The sequence below is a fragment of the Candoia aspera genome, chromosome 3, assembly GCF_035149785.1.
Source record: "Candoia aspera isolate rCanAsp1 chromosome 3, rCanAsp1.hap2, whole genome shotgun sequence".
Lineage (NCBI taxonomy): Eukaryota > Metazoa > Chordata > Lepidosauria > Squamata > Boidae > Candoia > Candoia aspera.
The window spans coordinates 17578185-17598496 of record NC_086155.1 but is presented as its reverse complement, the minus strand read 5'-3'; the positions used below and the strand labels follow the sequence as shown (position 1 = coordinate 17598496).

At 44.8% G+C, this 20312-nt stretch overlaps 1 protein-coding gene across 1 annotated transcript; it reads right to left on the bottom strand.

The window, feature by feature from the left end:
- Positions 1–1520: 1520 nt before the first annotated feature.
- On the bottom strand, positions 1521–16739 carry ZFP64 (ZFP64 zinc finger protein). Its single transcript, XM_063297040.1, has 6 exons — positions 16558–16739; positions 13195–13434; positions 11887–12048; positions 7069–7131; positions 5969–6220; positions 1521–3018 (listed from the first exon to the last, which is right to left on the bottom strand). Exons 1-6 carry the CDS (start codon positions 16604–16606, stop codon positions 1730–1732), a joined length of 2055 nt encoding a protein of 684 aa, XP_063153110.1. The 5' UTR covers positions 16607–16739; the 3' UTR covers positions 1521–1729.
- Positions 16740–20312: the final 3573 nt, after the last annotated feature.

The window sequence follows — 20312 nt, the reverse complement described above, 5'->3', positions numbered from 1 at the left end:
CAAGTGCTTAGCGGTATGGGGATACCAAGTCATCTTGTCTGCCTCCTGAAGAATCTGTATAACGACCAAGTAGCAACAGTAAGAACAGACCACGGAACAACGGACTGGTTTAAGATTGGGAAAGGAGTACGGCAGGGCTGTATACTCTCACCCTACCTATTCAACTTGTACGCAGAACAGATCATGCGACATGCTGGGCTTGAGGAATCCAAGGCTGGAGTTAAAATCACTGGAAGAAACGTTAACAATCTCAGATGATACCACTTTGATGGCTGAAATCGAAGAGGAACTGAGGAGCCTTATGATGAAGGTGAAAGAAGAAAGTGCAAAAGCTGGGTTACAGCTAAACCTCAAAAAAACCAAGATTATGGCAACCATCTTGATTGATAACTGAGAAATAGAGGGAGAAAATGTAGAAGCAGTGAAAGACTTTGTATTTCTAGGTGCGAAGATTACTGCAGATGCTGACTGCAGTCAGGAAATCAGAAGATGCTTAATCTTTGGGAGAAGAGCAATGACAAATCTCGATAAAATAGTTAAGAGTAGAGACATCACACTGACAACAAAGGTCCGCATAGTTAAAGCAATGGTGTTCCCTATAGTAACATATGGCTGCGAGAGCTGGACCATAAGGAAGACTGAGAGAAGGAAGATCGATGCTTTTGAACTGTGGTGTTGGAGGAAAATTCTGAGAGTGCCTTGGACTGCAAGAAGATAAACCAGTCCATCCTCCAGGAAATAAAGCCAGACTGCTCACTTGAGGGAACGATATTAAAGGCAAAACTGAAATACTTTGGCCACATAATGAGAAGACAGGACACCCTGGAGAAAATGCTGATGCTAGGGAGAGTGGAAGGCAAAAGGAAGAGGGGCCGACCAAGGGCAAGATGGATGGATGATATTCTAGAGGTGACGGACTCGTCCCTGGGGGAGCTGGGGGTGTTGACGACCGACAGGAAGCTCTGGCGTGGGCTGGTCCATGAAGTCACGAAGAGTCGGAAGTGACTAAACGAATAAACAACAAAAAAAGAACGAAGTGGGACAAGACATGCCAAAGAGACATCATTTAAGCATGAAAGATACTGTATTATACCAAACAAAAGGTTTAGATCTGGAAGCGATAAAAAGGAGCCCTGTGTAATGGGACTATCCCCACCTAAGAGCATCTATTCATACCGTAATCCTTCCTTAAGGCCAGCAGCATCACCAGACTTCTGAATGTAAACTAAAGGTAGTCCTCACACAACAACCATTCCTTTAGTGACAGTTCGGACTTACAACAATGCTGGAAAAAAACAACTTGTGACTGGTCCTCACACTTAGGACCGTTGTAGCATCCCCCACTGTCATGATTTGGGTGCTTGGCAAGCGGTTATGACCATCACAGCATCCTGTGATCATCATTTTTGATCTTCCCAGATGGTTTCTGGTGAGCAAAATCAATGAGGAACATGATTCGCTTAACAACATATGGTTCGTTTAACACCTGCAGTAATTCGCTTAATGACTGTCACAAAAAAGGTCATAAAATCAGGTTGGATTTGCTTAATGACTGCTTCACTTAGCAACCAAAATTTCGGTCCCAATTGTGGTTGTTAAGCAAGGACTACCTGTATGCTCATTTACAGAGGGGACCCTAGGCTGACCTTGCCTGCTTCACTGAACAGCCCCCTCTAGAATGCACTCTAGGACTGAATAGAGCAAACAAATGACTTTTTCAGCTCCCAGCCTAATCTGGTATGGAGTCAGCAGGACACAGCAAACTTGCATGGGCTCCACTCTGGATGATGGAGTAGGTTTGCTTTGGCACCTCTGAGTGAGAAGATGAAAAGATTGGTGGAGGGGAGGCTGATGCCGGCACTGAGATGTTCTGATCTTCAGCACTCACCACTGTCACTTCTCCTGCCCCTTCTTGAATTAAAGCATTGAGCCCTTCCAAATCTGAGCAGCTGATCCCAGTGCCATTGATGAATGCCTGGTTAGCTGAGACCTCATGGCTACCTACTGGAATGGTGGAGATCAGGGTCTGGTTTGATGTGCTTCCATCAGCTTGGTCCTGAGTCGTGAGAAGGACTGTTGGCTGGCTAATGGAAAGGCTTTCTACTGGAGACCCAACAGGAAGGGGTGGAGCCAATAAACTCACCTGCTGCAGAATTTGCAGCTGGTTACTGCTGGACAGATCATCCGGATTCTGACTTATTAAGGTAGGAGACATAATACTGACTTGTCCTCTTTGCTCCAGGCTGGTGGCCTGTGGCAGCTGATGCCCAACGATGATCTTGACCTGCCCTTCCCCATATGGGGAAGTGTGTAATGGCACCTGAAGATGACTAACAGTAATAGGGGTACCATCTTGTGGGGTGGGGTCCATCTGGAAGTGCAGGACGGCCAGCTCAGAAGTTTTAGCTCCATTGTATTCAACATGCTGCCTTTTATGGCTCCTCAGAGAATCTTCCCGGACAAAGGAGGCCTCACAGAGATCACATCTGAAGGCTTTCTTGGCCTCTAGCTTGGCAACTTGTCTGGAGTTGCCTTCCTTTGGCCGATCTCCTTCCCCTTGATCTGATGTTTTTTCCTTGACCCTGACCTTTTCTGGATGGGCTTTCTTCACATGCGTGGTCAAATTGCTCCGCTGCTTGGTATCGAAGCGGCAGAACTCACACTTGAAAGGACGATCCTTGGAGTGGATCCTCTCGTGCACTTTGAGGGTAGCCTTGTTAGAACAGGAATAGCTGCACTCTGAGCATTTCACTGGCTGCTCTGGCTGGTGGGTGCGCAGGTGCTGCCTGAGACTTGTCTTGTTCCCACACTGGAACTTACACACGAGGCACCTGAAGGCATTTTCCATGTTGTGCTTGATGCGGATGTGGGACTTCAGGTTACCTTTCATGGCACACCGGACCTCACAGAATTCACATTTGTAGGGCTTCTCCCCCGTGTGCACACGCATGTGCCTCTTCAAGTCAGAGTTGATTTTAAATTTGGCAGGGCACAGACGGCACTGGAAAGGAGCATCTCCTGTTTGGGAGACAAAGGGCAGTATTTGTGTGACAGTGATGCAGATTACTTCCAGCCAAATGGAACTCATGATACTTACTAACCTAGTAACTGGAAGACTTTATGAGTCTCCTAGGGCTGTGGAGCATTTTGGATTCGAAGGTGGTACTTTAGAGCAGTGTTTCTCAACCTTAGCAACTCTAAGATGAGTGGACTTCAATTCCCAGAATTCCCCAGCCAGCCAGCATTCTGGGAGTTGAAGTCTACGTATCTTAAAGTTGCTGAAGTTGAGAAACACAGCTTTAGAGGGTTCAGGGGTGCGTATATAGCCCGTCTGCAACTCCTCAAACCACACTCAAATGATGAACAGACACTACCTTTGTGTCATCTCATGTTCCAAAGCACCTCTGATGAGATTGCAATTCCCAGAATTCCCAGGTGGCAGTGCACAGGCTAGCTAGGAATTTTAGGAGTCCTGTAATCACATCTTATTTAGAGGGAATGGTATTATAGTAACTGAATTTAGAAATATGCAAAGATTCTTTCAGGTCAAAGCTGCTTTTCCAAACATCCAACCTTCACTGATCCATTTGCTGATCTGATATGTAGGTTTTGTTCATTTAGCTGCTATCTTACTAGTAAAAACTGCACTCAAGTGTTGGTTAAAAAAAGTAAAGTACACTGGAGAGAGAAGTTTATGGAGAAAAATGCCAGTGTAACGGCGTTCCGTTTAGTCATGCTGGCCACATGACCACGGAAGTGTCTACGGACGAACGCCGGCTCTTCGGCTTTGAAACGGAGATGAGCACCACCCCCTGGAGTTGGACACGACTGGACTTAACGTCAAGGGAAACCTTTACCTTTACTATGCTTTTTGTATATTTGTTATTTGTTTTTATGCTGTGAGCCTCGGTACCGCTTCGGCAGGCAGGTAATGGCGTTCCATGTAGTCATGCCGGCCACACGACCACGGAAGTGTCTACGGACGAACGCCGGCTCTTCGGCTTTGAAACGGAGATGAGCACCACCCCCTGGAGTTGGACACGACTGGACTTAACGTCAAGGGAAACCTTTACCTTTACTATGCTTTTTGTATATTTGTTATTTGTTTTTATGCTGTGAGCCTCGGTACCGCTTCGGCAGGCAGGTAACGGCGTTCCATGTAGTCATGCCGGCCACACGACCATGGAAGTGTCTACGGACAAACGCCGGCTCTTCGGCTTTGAAACGGAGATGAGCACCGCCCCGTAGAGCCGGACACGACTGGACTTAATGTCAAGGGAAACCTTTACCTTTACCTTTTAACAGTAAAGTGAGCTCTCTGTCCAGCGATGTATTGATAACTCTTGTAGCACATCTACAGCTGTTATGATCTCCACTGTGCTAACAAACTGTGGTTATTGTTAATAACTCAAAAAACAAATGAACAAAAATTACTTCATTGATTTACGGCTGCTTTCAGCCATTTGAACAGCATGCTTGTTGGTTGCCCCTTTTCCTGTGTAAGCACACCGCAAGCTGAGTAAGTCACGGGGTGCCGTTTAAAACAGAAATAAAATATAGGCGTATTCCCTAATACAGTGAAAGTTGCTGCTCTTTAATAACCATGACACACGTGGCTTAATTTACTTTACAAGTTAATATTTTATATATCTTCATAAATGGAAGATTGTAAAAAGATGCATAATTGGTTTACCCGGCTGTATGTTTCATTGATTCCGACTAAAGATTTTTGAAATCATGTCATGGCGTGCTGTGCTAATCCATGCATGTATTTAAAGATTAAGACCCGTGCTATAAAACGTTTATTATACACATTATATTAATGAAGATTGCACAGACTGCCAATTCTGTGCTTGGTATTGGTTGGTCGTGCATGTTGCTGCCTGCACTTTAGGAATCAGTTACATACCTCCTTTTCTGAAAAAAAAGCTGCTGCAGTGCACATGGCCTCTGTTTTAGGATGCCAAACAACATTGAAAAAGCAGCAAGATTTAATTGCTGGCAGTGCATTTAAGTTTTTAGTCTGGAGACTGATCTGTCTCAATGAACTTAGAAGTATTTGGCTTTGGTAAAGATGGCTTTAAAAGAGGAGCTTTACTTTAGCCCCCCCAAATGAACACAAATTTCACCTGTAAAGACTGTCAAAGGAAGTGATAGAAAGCTGGCCAGCTGAGCCTAAAGCCTGTAGGATAAGAGACCAAAAGGGAAAGAAGAGAATCTCTTTGCTTTGGGGAATCTTGCAAGAAGCTTGGTTGAGAGAAAGGGTAGAATTTTACAAGCCGAAAATCAAAATATAGCAGGAGACACCTTTAGGCAAAAAAAGTGTGCAACAGTAATATCAGAGCTGGCGAGAACTGCAAAGGCTGGGTATTAGCCCTGGAAACCTGGCCTTGTGGCTGGCAGGTCTCCAGAACAGGGAAGCAGGCTGCTTGTCAGACTCCAACTCAAACCACTGACCTGAGCATGGGGGTCTGACTGGAGAGAGGGGAAATGACAACATCTGCAGGACCCGGGGGTAGGGGCTGTCTGCCCCACACCTGAAAGCTTTCTAGGTTAGGATCTTGGAGCCTTTTTTTCTTTAAGCTTCCACTCATCAAAGGCTAGGAACACTGCAGCTTATGTTCATACACTGCACTACACTACATTGTGTTTTGCTTAAAAGGGGCCTATTGATGCCTACAGGGGCTTTGTTTGCAGAACTTGCTAAAGCAACACAGTATGGAAAGACCCATACCACGGCAGAGCACAACATGTCAACAAGCCACCCTCAGTGAACCCCTGAAGGGGTGAGCTGTGGGCATTTGCACACCAGCCCCCTTTCAGGAGTTCATGTGCAGCTGGAGTCAGCCTGAACACGATTAGGCTGTTGAATCAGGCTGCAATCTTAAACGTGCAGGTCAGATAGGTATTTTCTTTCCAAAAATCATTCTAGGGTATTCAGGCCTCAACTGAAACCCCCGGGACTTACCAGTATGGGATCTGAGATGAACGGTGAGCTGGCTGGAATTGCGGCTTGCATAAGGACAGATCTGGCATTTGAAAGGGCGTTCATCTGAATGGATGCGCTGGTGCTTGTTTAGGCTGCTGCTCTCGGCCGCTGTGTAGTCACAGTGCTTACACTTGTAGGGTTTCACGCCGCTGTGGGAGCGCATGTGCATTTTCAGTTTGTCCTTTCGACCGAAACTCTTGCCGCAAACTTCGCATTTATGGGGCTTATCGCCTGAAGAAGTGAAGAAATGTCAAACACCCTGTTCCCAAGTGGAAGGAATTCATCTTTTCCATGTTGAATGCAAATGATCACCTAAGGTTTTTTCCATAAATTCTACTTTTCCTTCAGAAAATCAGGGATACGTGCAGGTAACTATGAAAATACATGTCTCTGAATTGTATTTATTTACTGGACATTCCTTTGACTGGGTTCATGCATTGCCATACTGACCGTGTGAACTCAGCCACAGGTTCTGTGGCTTATTCAGCAAACCCTGTTTTAGAAAGCCTTGCCTTAGTGAAACTAGTCAGAGACAGTTCCATAACCCTTATTGCTCCGTAGAGGACATTTGCTTTTTCAAAGAAATGTAATTATTATGTTAGTCCAAGATAGGAATAGAGCAAATGCTCTGCATTTAAAAGATCCTGGGTTCAAATGCTGACATCTCTATTTCAAAAGACCTCTTATTTGAGAGCTGAGAAAGATCACTACTGAATTATCAGACAACTAGCAGCTAGTCAAAACATTCAATCAATGAGAAGGCTACTGTATCCAAGCTTCAAAACTCCAGAGGACATTTGCAAATAACAGCTAATACAATAATTTACACCAAATAATTTGATTTGGTCTAAGAGAAATTTATTAATTTTTTTTCCTAATGTCCACTAGTTTTTGTTATCACCAAATGACTGTAAAAATGTGCAGCAGTTCAGAAAGCAACACTCTTTCATTGTCCACCCCCACCCTCAAATTACCAATGTCTTGCTGGAAAAGGACACAAATCCTAAGAAATCTACTGGCTAAACAACAAAACAAAACAAAACAAAACCCCTACACTATCTAAAACTCCAGGAATGTACCTGTGTGTGTTCTTAAATGCCGTTCCATGTCTTTCATTCCATAGGATGTCTTGAACTGACACCCTGGAGGGAGAAGAGAAATAAAAGATCAATTATTAGGGACCCATTTTAACTGTCAGTTCCTGCAAGTGATGGATCTCCCCTTCTCACAATCACCTCACAGGATTTTCAGACAGTATTTACTCCTCCCAATAAGGCAGACAGAACTGTTATATCCTCTTAAAGGTGGGAGGAAGAACATGCAGTGAGTTCCAGGGTGACAAGCAGAATGTGTCTTCTGATAAATACAGTAATTGTTAAAAAGAATAAAAAAACATAAATGAAAAAAATCACCTAAAACATATGAAGAAAATCACCCTTCCCATGGGGGGCGGGGGGGGAATTGAGGGACAGAGGATGCCTTCTCTCAATGTGGAAGAGAAACCTTCACAGGGAGTCCAGCGTTCCATTTTCTTGCAGTGGAGAAAAGCATTTAACAGTGGGATATACCTATGCAGTCCCACTGGGGCAGAAGTCCTGATGAAATTAACAGGGTGCACAAATACACCTTAGCAGAAATGAGAACGTTCAACTTGTAACTATTCTCAGAAGAAAAAAGTATATAATCGGGTAGCTGCCTTGCCAGTGGTATTGGCAAATGATCCTTATAGATTGGATTCTGATTCTCTTTGGAACAGCAAGAGACTGAGAACCAGGGACTGGAGAGTCTGAACACCTGAGTCTCAATAGACAGATCTTAAAACCTTACAACCAACCAATGGTATTCCTCCTTGGGACAAAAAGAAGGCAGAGGCACTTGTTGCTTTCTGTGAAACATCAAATTCATCTTAGGGATGAATGACAGCTCTGGAGGAACAGTTTATGAATTTGGAAGATGGCAGGCTTTTTTTTCCTGGCAAATAAAGTCCTGATACTTTCTATGCTGATGACTGCTAGAAATTTGCCTTTCCAGGAGAAATGCTTGAGGGGTAACAAATGTAAAGGCTCTTGAGATCAAATGGAATAGTACAAAGATTCCAAGCTCATTCTCTCTGAGCATCTGTATCTTCTCTGCTTCCTACAGGTACTGAGACTTTGATGTTGGTGAAAGACATGAAGAGATCCCAACAGGGGGCTGTCAAAGTTAAAGAGAAAGTGGTTGAATGATCTAGGATTTAGATTCTACTCTCCCAGGTCCAAATCCACCCAACTTTACCAGTTCTCTATGCAACTGAATATGCCCTATTTATGCTCAGCTGAAACGTCAGGTGAATTTCCACCCAGGCTAACAGTCTGATAAATTCTCTTACCATGAGGGAGGTTATCACTGATGTTTATGTGCCTATGTTGTCTGTCAACAGGAAAACACAGTGGCATTCAGCTAATACTAGAACCTAAGAAAAACTATGTATGTAGTCCCAAGTTTTAAATATAGATGCTGTGGATAGACTTTTTCAACACCAAATGCCTGGGGCTATCCTGCTTTTACAATATGTGTTCCACGCCAAGTCTGGTATCTGTGGTCGCTTGAATCAAACAAGGAAGTTATATAGGTTTCCTCTTGTTAGTCCCGAGGAAAGCTACCAGTGCAGCGAACTGCGTCTGAGATCCTGGAGTCTGGCTACTGTCATGACGTCTATACCTCTGCGAATATGACTGACCCAACAAGTTCCTCCAGTGTGTTTATCAAAGTGATGATCTTGGTGGCACATCACTCTGTATCTATCCATACTTGGACCACATACTGATCCATTCTTCCTCTTTTATTCAGGGATAGAGGATTGCAAGGAAACCTGATGAGAATTTGTTTTTAATTTATTTTAAGATTGTTCGCCGCCCAGAGTCACTTGCTGAGATGGGCAGCCATACAAATTGGATGGATGGATGGATGGATAAATAAAACACTTCAAATTCTGAAATAGTTCCATTTTCTAATGAATGTGGAAAAGAACCAGCTTTCACTCTTGTGGTAACCACAGAATCTGGACACTGGTAATAACTTCTGGACATTGGTAAAAACTTCTAAAGGTGTCACCTGAACTGGGCACCACCCACTGTGGCATCAGCCATAAAAGCTGCCACTTTGGCCAATTCATCACCTGTCTAAGCTCCCTGTGGAATAAACTGCAACAGCTTTTTGAATCAATAAACTCCTTATGACCACAAGCAAGATCTGCCTCTGGACTCTTTTAGGAATTAGTCAAGTGAGCTCTCCCAGTGATGGTCCCAGGCATCAAATAAACTTTCTGACATAGCAATATAGAAACATAGAGCACAAGTAATGCCTGCCATTTCTCCAGCCAGGGCAGAAATAGTTTAAAATAAAGAATAGAACAGAACTCTCAGCAGCATCCTGCACTGTTTTGTCTTCTTACCAGAGTGAGGGGAATGAGCAATTCCCTGTGGGATGTATTTTACCACCGTGGAAAAACTTGTCCTCAGTTCTTAGAGAAAAGGAGATTAAATTTCTCCTGTTTCTTTCTTCTTGCTATAGTCCTCACAACCAGAGCATGTTTTTTTGAGTCTGATTTGCCTGTCTTGAAATATTTCCTTGACAAACCTCACCCAGCACTCCTTCACAGAATAGAGCTATGGATACAGCAACCTGGTTTTCTATTTCTGGTTTGGTCCACGATTGCTGACCATTCGAGTGTTGCAAGCCAGGGGCCATGACACTGAACATGGGGGAGAAGGATATGTCTCTCCAGGATAAGTAGACAAGGCTGAAAGAGATTAATTAATTTAAATCCATGCACCAAGCATCACCACTGAACAAAGATTTGAACCTCACTGGATTAGCCTATTGAGTCCTTCCCTCTACAGTCCTCAGGTGGTCTGCTTGAAATGTAAATGCTGCTTGAGAGTATAAATGGTTATGTGGAAGGGGAGAGATGTAGCATAAATTTCAGTCAAATTCTCAGGCAAAGACAGGTTTGAATGTATGTTCTAATGAAGTTAATTGACTTAATCACACATGGAAGGCTATTTTTTTCCTTCCTGAGGCCGCATGATCAATGGCAACCTAAATTAATTTTAAAAACTGCTTCCATGAATCTTCTTGGAACTTTGTGGCAATGTCACTGAATAACATTAATACAAGCAATGCCAATTTATTTCCTCATTCAATCTCAGGGAGCAGCAGATCAATGGGCAGAGAGCAAATACAATGCGAAGAACAATTCACAACCTGCCAAGTCCCCTGAGGTCCCATAAAGCTTCTAAGGAAAAAGAGAAAAAAGCCCCAACAAGAAGAAAGAGCTTCTCCCAGCACTTAAATTTATTGATTTGCATATAATACAACTATGCAGTTTTCGAAGGTCAGGCATGCTTGTTTTTTCATGCAGGAAAGTAGCTCATGGACTCACAGGCAAATGCAGATGTAGTTCCATAAAAATCCTGCAATTTTCCTAGCCACAGATTGAGCATGTCAACAGTTGTGATAAAGTGTAACATTTCAGTTCTCAGCCTCAGTTTTTCCATGGGAACATGGCCAAATAGAACACACTAGATGGGATGACCATCTCCTGGTGACTTGATGGAAACAGTATACAAGTGCTGCTTCCTTATTCTGGAATGTCTTTTGACTTCCCAGTCTAGTCTACAACCCAGAATTTCCTGGTGTTCTCCTATCAAAATAATAATCAGGTCCAACCTGGTTTAGCATTTTTAAGATCAGCCCAAGCCAGCTAGCTGGTGCCAACTGCTGAGGAACGTGCATGTTATCTACACAATTCAGTGAACCATGCTTAGTTTGGGCTTGAAAAAGCTAGCAATGCCACTGCAGAGAGACAGCTCAGTGGTAAAAATCATCTGGTGCATGTGGAAGTCTCCAGGTTTAATCCCAGTTAGCACCAATCATTAGTTAGGTAACTTCTGTCTGGGGGAAGGTGCTGCTAGACAGAGTACATAGCACTGAGCTATCTGGAACAATGGTCTTTGGCTCAATGTAAGAAAGAGCTAAGATCTTTGTAGCGGAATGGTCCTGTCTATAGCACAAACTTATATGCAGAATGTATCCTTCCTTATACCTGCGTCTTGCTTTGTTTTTCAATTCCAGAGGATTTCCTGTTCAGAGGATTTCCTTTTGGAAATGCCCTCCAACTTCAGCCAGTCCATGAGCTAATGTAGCCTGAACCTTTGTCAGAAACAACAGAACAAGGAACTTCAGGAGAATTTGTCTACGTCAATCCATTATCCTGGAAGGTAGTGGACTATTCTTCATTAGAAGATTTTAAGAAAAGTTGAGTGGTCATGCATTAAAGATGCGTATAAGTGGATTTTGTCCATCAGCAAAGGACAGAATTAAGTAGCAGTTGAATGTCTTTTGGCACTACTAATGCCATGACCAACCGTTCCAAGCGAGACTTTTTGCCACACTGTTTATGCCGGGATCTAGGTAAATGTGAGCATCAGGAGTGTGCATTTTCCAACAATATGACATGAACCTTTTTGATTGAGAAACTGTTGTTTCAAGTGTGAAATGTGTCGCTTCACATATTTTGGAAACATTTAATGCTAAAACCAGGGGTGTTCCTTGAAATGGATCCAGAATGATGAAAAAGCCCATTTCGCTCTCAGACTGGGACATTCCTCTATTTTTTGCACTTGAAACATTTGGAAACAAAATATTTTGGACACCCCCAGCACCGTCTAAGCTCCTTGCTTACCAACTCTTGTCTGACACCTGTTGTGTGACTCAAAATGCCATTTTATGAAGGAATAAGTCCCCCCACCCTCCACGGTAGCCACTGTACTCACAACATGCTTTCAAAATGCCAAGGGTGCCCCACCTTCCCTTGAAGAGTAGATTTCTGGTTTACCCACCAGCTTATCCTTTACCTGGGTAGCTGCAATTAAATTTCTTCTGTGCCACTGATGCACTGGACTTTTTGCTGCGTGATTTTGTTGGAGGGGTAATGAGAGTAGCTGTCCGAGGTTCACCGTTCTCACCAGACAGATAGGTTTGATAGCCATGCTCAAAAACAAACTCAGGCGCAGACACTAGTAAATACAAAAAGCTGCATTTTAGGATCCCAGTGTTGCAAACCCCTTCCTCATATCAATACCCAACCATATATAATGGATTGGTGGCAGAAAGACCTTTCGTGCACCCAGTGCGACTGTTGCTGACTTTCTATTGACTAGACATTTTTACGCTCACAGCCTCCATTCCCTGACCTTATCAGCCAACCGGATCTATGAAAGACATTTAAGGCAGGGAAGAAACCAGGAAGCTGAGATATTACTTTCATCCTTGATCACTTGGCCTCCTATCCCTGACACAGGCTGGGAGAAAGTGAGGACATGGAAGCTTACAGGTAGTCCTCACTTACCAACGGTAATCGGGACCAGGAACTGGGTTGCTAAGTGACGTGGTTGTAAAGCACATCACGTGATCGCGCCGACTTACGATGGCAGTTCTGGCAGTCCCAGTTGCTGTTGTTAGGTGAATCCTGTGTGATTGCAGCATCCCGCAGTCATGTGATCACCACTTGTGACCTCCTGCTGGATTCCCCATTGACTTTGTCGTTGGAAGTCAGCAGTGAAGGTTACAAATGGTGACCACGTGACCGCAGGATGCTGTGACATAATAATTGCAAGCCGGTCACCGAGCGCCTGAATTGTGATCACATGACTACGGGTATACTGTGACGGCTGCAACTTCGAGGACCTGCTGTAAGTACCATTGTTCAGCACTGTTGTAATGCTGAACGGTCGCTGAATGAGTGAATGTTAAGTGAGGACTACCTGTATTTGTACCCAGTCAAACTACTTCTATTTTTCCAGTTAGTCCAACAGTATCCCTTCCGTCTCAAATTGCTCTCTGGGGCTTTTTTCCCAACATGGAGATAGTTTAATATTTTTTTTCCAGAGACTGAACCTGAGACTTTTTCAAACCCTCTCCTCCTTTCCCCAAGAACTGAACCTACAGATGGTCATACAGCTGTACTGAGCCAGACACCCATACAGCTTGGTGAATCCTTCTGCTCCCTATGGTCTCAGGCAGACATTCCACGTTTTCATTGAAGATGCTGGGAATTAAACCTACATGTCCAACCATTAAGCTTCAGTGTGGTCCTTTGTGTTGAAGAACATGAAGCTGCCTGCTTCTCAGACACCACTTCCCAAACTGTCTAGGTAAAATACCTGTGATGGTTTGTGTTTCTGATGTGATGGTTCTTGCCACAGCTTGGGGTTGTGTGGCTGGCACGGTTTCTTCAGCCACAAACTGCACTGTACTGGTAGCTCCAGCTGTTGTGCCAGACAGTTGACAACCACTCCTTTTGTGACCAACGAAGGCATCAAGATTGTTGAACTGCTGTTTGCACAGACCACAAATGTGGATGTCTGGAGTGAGCTCCACAAGGACTGTGGTGCCGCCAGGAACTGCCAAAACATATGAACCAAACAATTAATGGCTGTCAACAAAATGTTAGCAGACATATTTTATACTTCAGAAGCTACTGCTTGCAAGACAGGTGGACATTTTTTAAAAATGGACCCCCAAAAGATACAGGGGTGTACCCAGTGGTGTTATATCATCAGAGTGAGCTGTCATTAGGATGAGTCATGGCAACTGGATTTCTTTCTTTTTGGCAGAAATGTTTCACTGCTTGTCCAAGCAGCTTCTTCAGTGTGGGCAAAGGTTGGTGAGGGGACCCCATATATGTCTTCCTGCATTGTCCCTACACCTGAATGGCTCTTACTTGTGCCACAGAGGTGTGGAATGCCTTTGGGATGCCTTACTCCTAGATCCTTTGTTCATCCCCAAGTGGATCATTAAGAGTGGCCTTCCTGGTGGTCTTAATCTTCCTGGGGACTGATGAAAGAGCAGCATGAAAAATGGGGGACAAGTTGTTTCTGAGGCCTCTGCCTCTATTGAGGGAAGGATTTTCCACTTTGACATGAAGAAGCTGCTTGGACAAGCAGTGAAACGTTTCTACCAAAAAGGAAGAAATCCAGTTGCCATGACTCATCCTACAGACAATTGTGAAGGAATGTAGAGCTAACTCTGAGACTAGGGAAGGAATGAGGGAGCCATGAAGGGGGGACTTGTTGAAAAGTTTACAGTTCCAAAAGAGGAAAGCATAACAAAGAAGCTCAAAACAGCCCTGCCTTGATTTTGTTTAGTACAAGGCAGAGATTCTGTTATTCTACCTTACTACAACAGAGCAGTGTTTCTCAACCTTGGCAACTTCAAGAAGTGTGGACTTCAACCGGGGGATGGCTAGCGCCCTAGAGTGACTTTTGATGGGCCTATCACACTCATGGACTGATAAGAACTCTCAGCCATCTAGATTCCATCACATTTTATTTTTGATGTATTTACTGCATTTGTAACTGCTTTGATTTTAATTTTGTTTTTATTGTAAACCGCCCAGAGTTCCTCCTTGGGAGGGAGATGGGCGGTGATAAAGTTTGATAAATAAATAAAGTTGCTAAAGTTGAGAGACACTGCAGTAGAGCATTCCTGTAATCCCTGCTATGCCTCTTTCTTGGTCAGGCCTACCTTGAGCAACTGACGTGAGTGGGGCCAGCATTTTCAGCCTGTTCTCTGAAGGGTTACGACTTATAGAGGCTCAAGGCATCCTAAGTACCACCCTAGTGACCCATGGTCTCTCCAGGATGATTACTCAGAAACATGGATAGCATTCCTTAGCTGTAAGTCTTGCATAAACCTTATTGAATCCTACCAGGTATCTACAGCAAAGCAAGACTAGTTATGACAAGGACTGCCTCACAATCACATCAACACCCAAGCTCCTCCTCCTTCACGTTTGTGTATGTGTGACATTTGTGTGTGGCAGGACTTGTACGGTGCATGCTCAGATTTCACAAAATGTCAGCTTTACTAAGTAGGCCAGTCAGGAAACACAACCAGATGAACTAATTCTACTTTATTGTAAGGTTACATTAACAGAATCCTGCAAGTCTGAAAGTACTTCCCCCCTCCGTCCCCTTTACAGCCCAAGAAACTAGGGAGGGTCTCTTCTGAGCCTCTTGCTCCTCCCCCATGTGGGCTAAGCTGCCTTTTATCTGACCGTTCCCTTGGCTGTGTCTTGCTATCCTGTTTCCCAAGGTTATTCCCACATACCGTGATACTAAAGCAGATCCTATTCCTTGCTTGCTGGCAAAAAACAGGTTAGCCAGCCCATCTGGCTGGTTTTCTGCTAATAATTGCCTATTACCAATTAAGAGCAGACCAGCTGCAACCAGCCTGTTTTTTTGCCAGGAAGGCATAATTAAAACACAATAAAAATATTTTTTAAAAAACAAACGAACAAGAAACATCCTCTGCTTGTTTTTTTTTTTTAAATTTCTGGGAATCAAGTTGTGACAATTGACTTCACTATCCACCTCAATTTATTTAAATCAGTGTTTTTTCAACCATGGCAACTTTAAGATGTGTGGACTTCAACTCCTAGAATTCCCCAGCCAGAATTCTGGGTCTTGAAATCCATGCATCGTAAAGATGCCACGTGTGAAAACATTTATTTAAATTAACATGTGTATTCCATGTCCTCTCACCCTTCTTAAATTGCTTATAAATGTAACACTTTGGTTCAGAATCTCAAGTTCCTGTAGAACAGATCAACAGCAGCATTTATGCAACTGGTGTGAAATACATGCTGAGAAAACACTCTGCCTAAAATCATGGTGGGGAAGCTGTAGCCCTCCAGATGTTGGTGAACAATTCCCAGCATCCTTCACCATTGCCTATCCTGGATGTGGTTGCTGAGACTTATACTCCAGCAACAGCTGGAGGTCTGCCCTTTCTTGTCCCTGATCTGAACTTTTGCTGCCGAACAGGGAAGAGAAGATTATGCAAAACGGCCAGCTTCCCACACTAGCTGGACGCCCTCCAGGGGTATCAATGATCATACAAGGCCCTGCTGCCTAAGGATAATGCAAACTGCAGCTCAAATTCTCCGGAGGGCACCCGAGTAGGGCAAGCGGTGTGACAGTCATTTGGAAAGAGATGCATCACAGTCCACAAGCAAAACCTAAGCCCTCCATGATGCGAAGCCACGTTAGGAAGAGGCCTGCATTCTTTGCAAGCCGAGCCATCTCAGTCGGCGCGGACCCTCCTTAGAGGCTTGAACCGGACAACCGTGGGGATCTGACGCGTTTGCACGCTTGCACATCCGCGGCAGCGATTGCATTGCAATGGCTTCTTCCGCGCCCCTCCCCCACGTCGTGCAAATCAGCGATTGCAGCAATTCGGCACGGAGTTGTAAAGCCCAGCGAAAGCCCTTCTTGGAACCGACGGGTAGGGCAGGGCGCCTTGTCGCACAGCCGTCCCGCCCCGCGGTGCGCCTTCTCTGATCGGCTCGCTGCTCTCTCCACCCAGGTTCCGGGGCCCGTTTGCCGCTGCTCAGCCAGATTCCCGGGCGGGCCGAACGCGCGCTTCTGCCGCTACTCAGGTTGCGGGGCCCGCCGAGCCTCAGCACAGCGTCGCTTTCTCAATTCCAAGGCCCGGGAGCGCGGATAGACCGCGCGGCCACTTACATTGCACGGGACTGGCGAAGGGCTGGACGCCCGCGGCGCTCGAGTTCATCGTGGGCTCCGCGGTGCGGCGCGAGCGGAGGCTGCCTGCAAAAACGGAACATGCAAACAAGCAAACAAAGGGGGCACAAATAAAAAGGCTCCCTGCCCCCCCAGCCGTAAAGGCGGGGACGGATATAGACCTGCCGAGCATGCTCCGTAGAAAAAGCTGAAGCCGCCGCAGCTAGTCTTTCTGCCCACACAGCAAGCAAGCGGGCGTTTTTGCAGTGCTCTACGATCCTGGCACGCTTACTTAAGAGGAGGCCTGTTGAGTTTGCACGACGCTTGCTTCCGAATACGTTTGTGTAAGCACGCGGTTCTTTCTGTGTTCCGGGCCGCCTTCCGCGTCCATTCCTGCTCAGTGTGGTGGTGGTTGTTTATTCGTTTAGTCGCTTCCGACTCTTTGTGATTTCATGGACCAGCCCACGCCAGAGCTTCCTGTCGGTCGTCAACACCCCCAGCTCCCCCAGGGACGAGTCCGTCACCTCTAGAATATCATCCATCCACCTTGCCCTTGGTCGGCCCCTCTTCCTTTTGCCCTCCACTCTCCCTAGCATCAGCATCTTCTCCAGGGTGTCCTGTCTTCTCATTATGTGGCCAACGTATTTCAGTTTTGCCTTTAATCTCATTCCCTCAAGCGAGCAGTCTGGCTTTATTTCCTGGAGGATGGACTGGTTTGATCTTCTTGCAGTCCAAGGCACTCTCAGAATTTTCCTCCAATGCCACAGTTCAAAAGCATCGATCTTCCTTCTCTCAGCCTTCCTTATGGTCCAGCTCTCACAGCCATATGTTACTACGGGGAACACCATTGCTTTAACTATGCGGACCTTTGTTGTCAGTGTGATGTCTCTGCTCTTAACTATTTTATCGAGATTTGTCATTGCTCTTCTCCCAAGGATTAAGCATCTTCTGATTTCCTGACTGCAGTCAGCATCTGCAATAATCTTCGCACCTAGAAATACAAAGTCTTTCACTGCTTCTACATTTTCTCCCTCTATTTGCCATTTATCAATCAAGCTGGTTGCCATAATCTTGGTTTTTAAGGTTTAGCTGCAAGCAAGCTTTTGCACTTTCTTCTTTCACCTTCATTATAAGGCTCCTCAGTTCCTCATCGCTTTCAGCCATCAAAGTGGTATCATCTGCATATCTGAGTTTGTTAATGTTCCTTCCAGTGATTTTAACTCCAGCCTTGGATTCCTCAAGCCCAGCACATCACATGATGTGTTCTGCGTACAAGTTGAATAGGTAGGGTGAGAGTATACAGCCCTGCCGTACTCCTTTCCCAATCTTAAACCAGTCCGTTGTTCCGTGGTCTGTCCTTACTGTTGCTACTTGGTCGTTATACAGATTCTTCAGGAGGCAGACAAGATGACTTGGTATCCCCATACCGCTAAGCACTTGCCACAATTTGTTATGGTCCACATAGTCAAAGGCTTTAGAATAGTCAATAAAACAGAAATAGATGTTTTTCTGAAACTCCCTGGCTTTTTCCATTATCCAGTGGATATTGGCAATTTGGTCCCTAGGTCCTCTGCCTTTTCTAAACGCAGCTTGTACATCTGGCAATTCTCGCTCCATGAACTGCTGAAGTCTACCTTGCAGGATCTTGAGCATTACCTTACTGGCATGTGAAATGAGTGCCACTGTTCGATGGTTTGAACATTCTTTAGTGTTTCCTTTTTTTGGTATGGGGATATAAGTTGATTTTTTCCAGTCTGATGGCCATTCTTGTGTTTTCCAAATTTGCTGGCATATAGCATGCATTACCTTGACAGCATCATCTTGCAAGATTTTGAACAGTTCAGCTGGGATGCCATCGTCTTCTTGTTATTGGCAACGCTTCTTAAGGCCCATTCAACCTCACTCTTCAGGATGTCTGGCTCTAGCTCACTGACCACACCGTCAAAGCTATCCCTGATCTTGTTATCCTTTCTATACAGGTCTTCTGTATATTCTTGCCACCTTTTCTTGATCTCTTCTTCTTCTGTTAGGTCCTTGCCATCTTTGTTTTTGATCATACCCATTTTTGCCTGGAATTTAGCTCCAATGTTTCTAATTTTCTGGAAGAGGTCTCTTGTCCTTCCTATTCTATTGTCTTCCTCCACTTCCGCGCATTGCTTGTTTAAAAATAATTCCTTATCTCTTCTGGCTAACCTCTGGAGTTTTGCATTTAATTGGGCATATCTCCCCCTATTGCTGTTGCCTTTTGCTTTCCTTGTTTCTTGGGCTACTTCTAGTGTCTCAGCAGACAGCCATTTTGCCTTCTTGGTTTTCTCTTTCTTTGGGATGTATTTTGTTGCCGCCTCCTGAACAATGTTGCGAACTTCTGTCCATAGTTCTTCCGGGACCCTATCTACTAAGTCCGGTCCCTTAAATCTATTCTTCACCTCCACTGCATATTCCTTAGAAATATTAGTGAGCTCATATCTAGCTGATCTGTGGGTCTTCCCTAATTCTTTAGTCTGATCCTAAATAGTGCAAGAAGAAGTTCGTGATCGGAACTACAGTCAGCTCCAGGTCTTGTTTTTACTGACTGTATAGATGTCCGCCACCTTTGGCTGCAAAGGATGTAGTCAATCTGATTTCGGTGTTGTCCATCTGGTGAAGTCCATGTATAAAGCCGTCTCTTAGGTTGTTGGAAGAGAGTGTTTGTTATGCAGAGTGAGTTGTCTTGGCAAAATTCTATCAGCCTATGTCCTGCTTCATTTTGTTCTCCCAGGCCATGCTTACCTGTAATTCCAGGTGTCATTTGACTGCCCACCTTAGCATTCCAGTCTCCCGTGATGAAAATAACATCTCTTTTAGGCGTGTTGTCCAGTAGGTGCTGCAGATCCTCATAGAACTGTTCTACTTGAGCTTCTTCAGCATCTGTGGTTGGGACGTATATTTGGATCACTGTGATGTTAGATGGCTTGCCCTGAATTCAAATTGAGATCATTCTATTGTTTCTGGGATTGTATCCAAGCACTGCTTTCGCCACTTTACTATTAATTATGAAGGCTACTCCATTTCTTCCGTGGTCCTCTTGTCCACAGTAGTAGATCTGGTGGTCATTTGATGTGAAGTGGCCCATTCCAGTCCATTTCAGTTCACTGACGCCCAGAATGTCTATCTTTAATCTTGACATCTCACCAATAACCACATCCAATTTGCCCTGGCTCATAGATCTTACATTCCAGGTTCCAATGGTGTGTTGATCCTTAGAACATCGGATTCGCCGTTCACCACCAGCACCGTCGGCCGCTAGCCATCCTTTCGGCTTTGAGCTAGCTGCGTCATCACGTCTGGGGCTAGTTGAACTCATCCTCTGTTCCTCCCCAGTAGCATTTTGACCATCTTCCGACCTGGGGGTCTCATCTTCCGATGGTATACCAACATATCTCTGGTTGTACTGATCCATTTAGTTTTCACGGCAAGAATACTGGGGTGGGTTGCCGTTACCTTCCCCAGGGATCGCATTTAGTCTGACCTCTCTGTCATGACCTTCCCGTCTCAGGTGGCCCTTCACGGTTTAGCTCATGGCATCACTGAGGTGCTCAAGCTCCATCACCACGACAAGGTAACGATCCTTTGCCACCTAATACTCCTTCCTCCTATTTTCCCTACAACAACCCTTGCAGTTTACCTTCTTGCAAATTTTTGTACTTGTGCCAGATATGATGCAAGTACTTAGCTGTGGCATTTGCATGGCAGTAGAATTACGCGTCACCATTTGGACA

Bases quoted from the DNA above. Each gene is read 5' to 3' on its own strand.
- ZFP64 (XM_063297040.1), bottom strand. From the start codon at position 16,606: ATGAACTCGAGCGCCGCGGGCGTCCAGCCCTTCGCCAGTCCCGTGCAA. The intron at 13,435-16,557 runs GTAAGTGGCCGC...ATGTTTTGGCAG, and splicing joins CTTCGCCAGTCCCGTGCAAT to TTCCTGGCGGCACCACAGTC. The intron at 12,049-13,194 runs GTATTTTACCTA...TGTATTTACTAG, and splicing joins AGAAACACAAACCATCACAG to TGTCTGCGCCTGAGTTTGTT.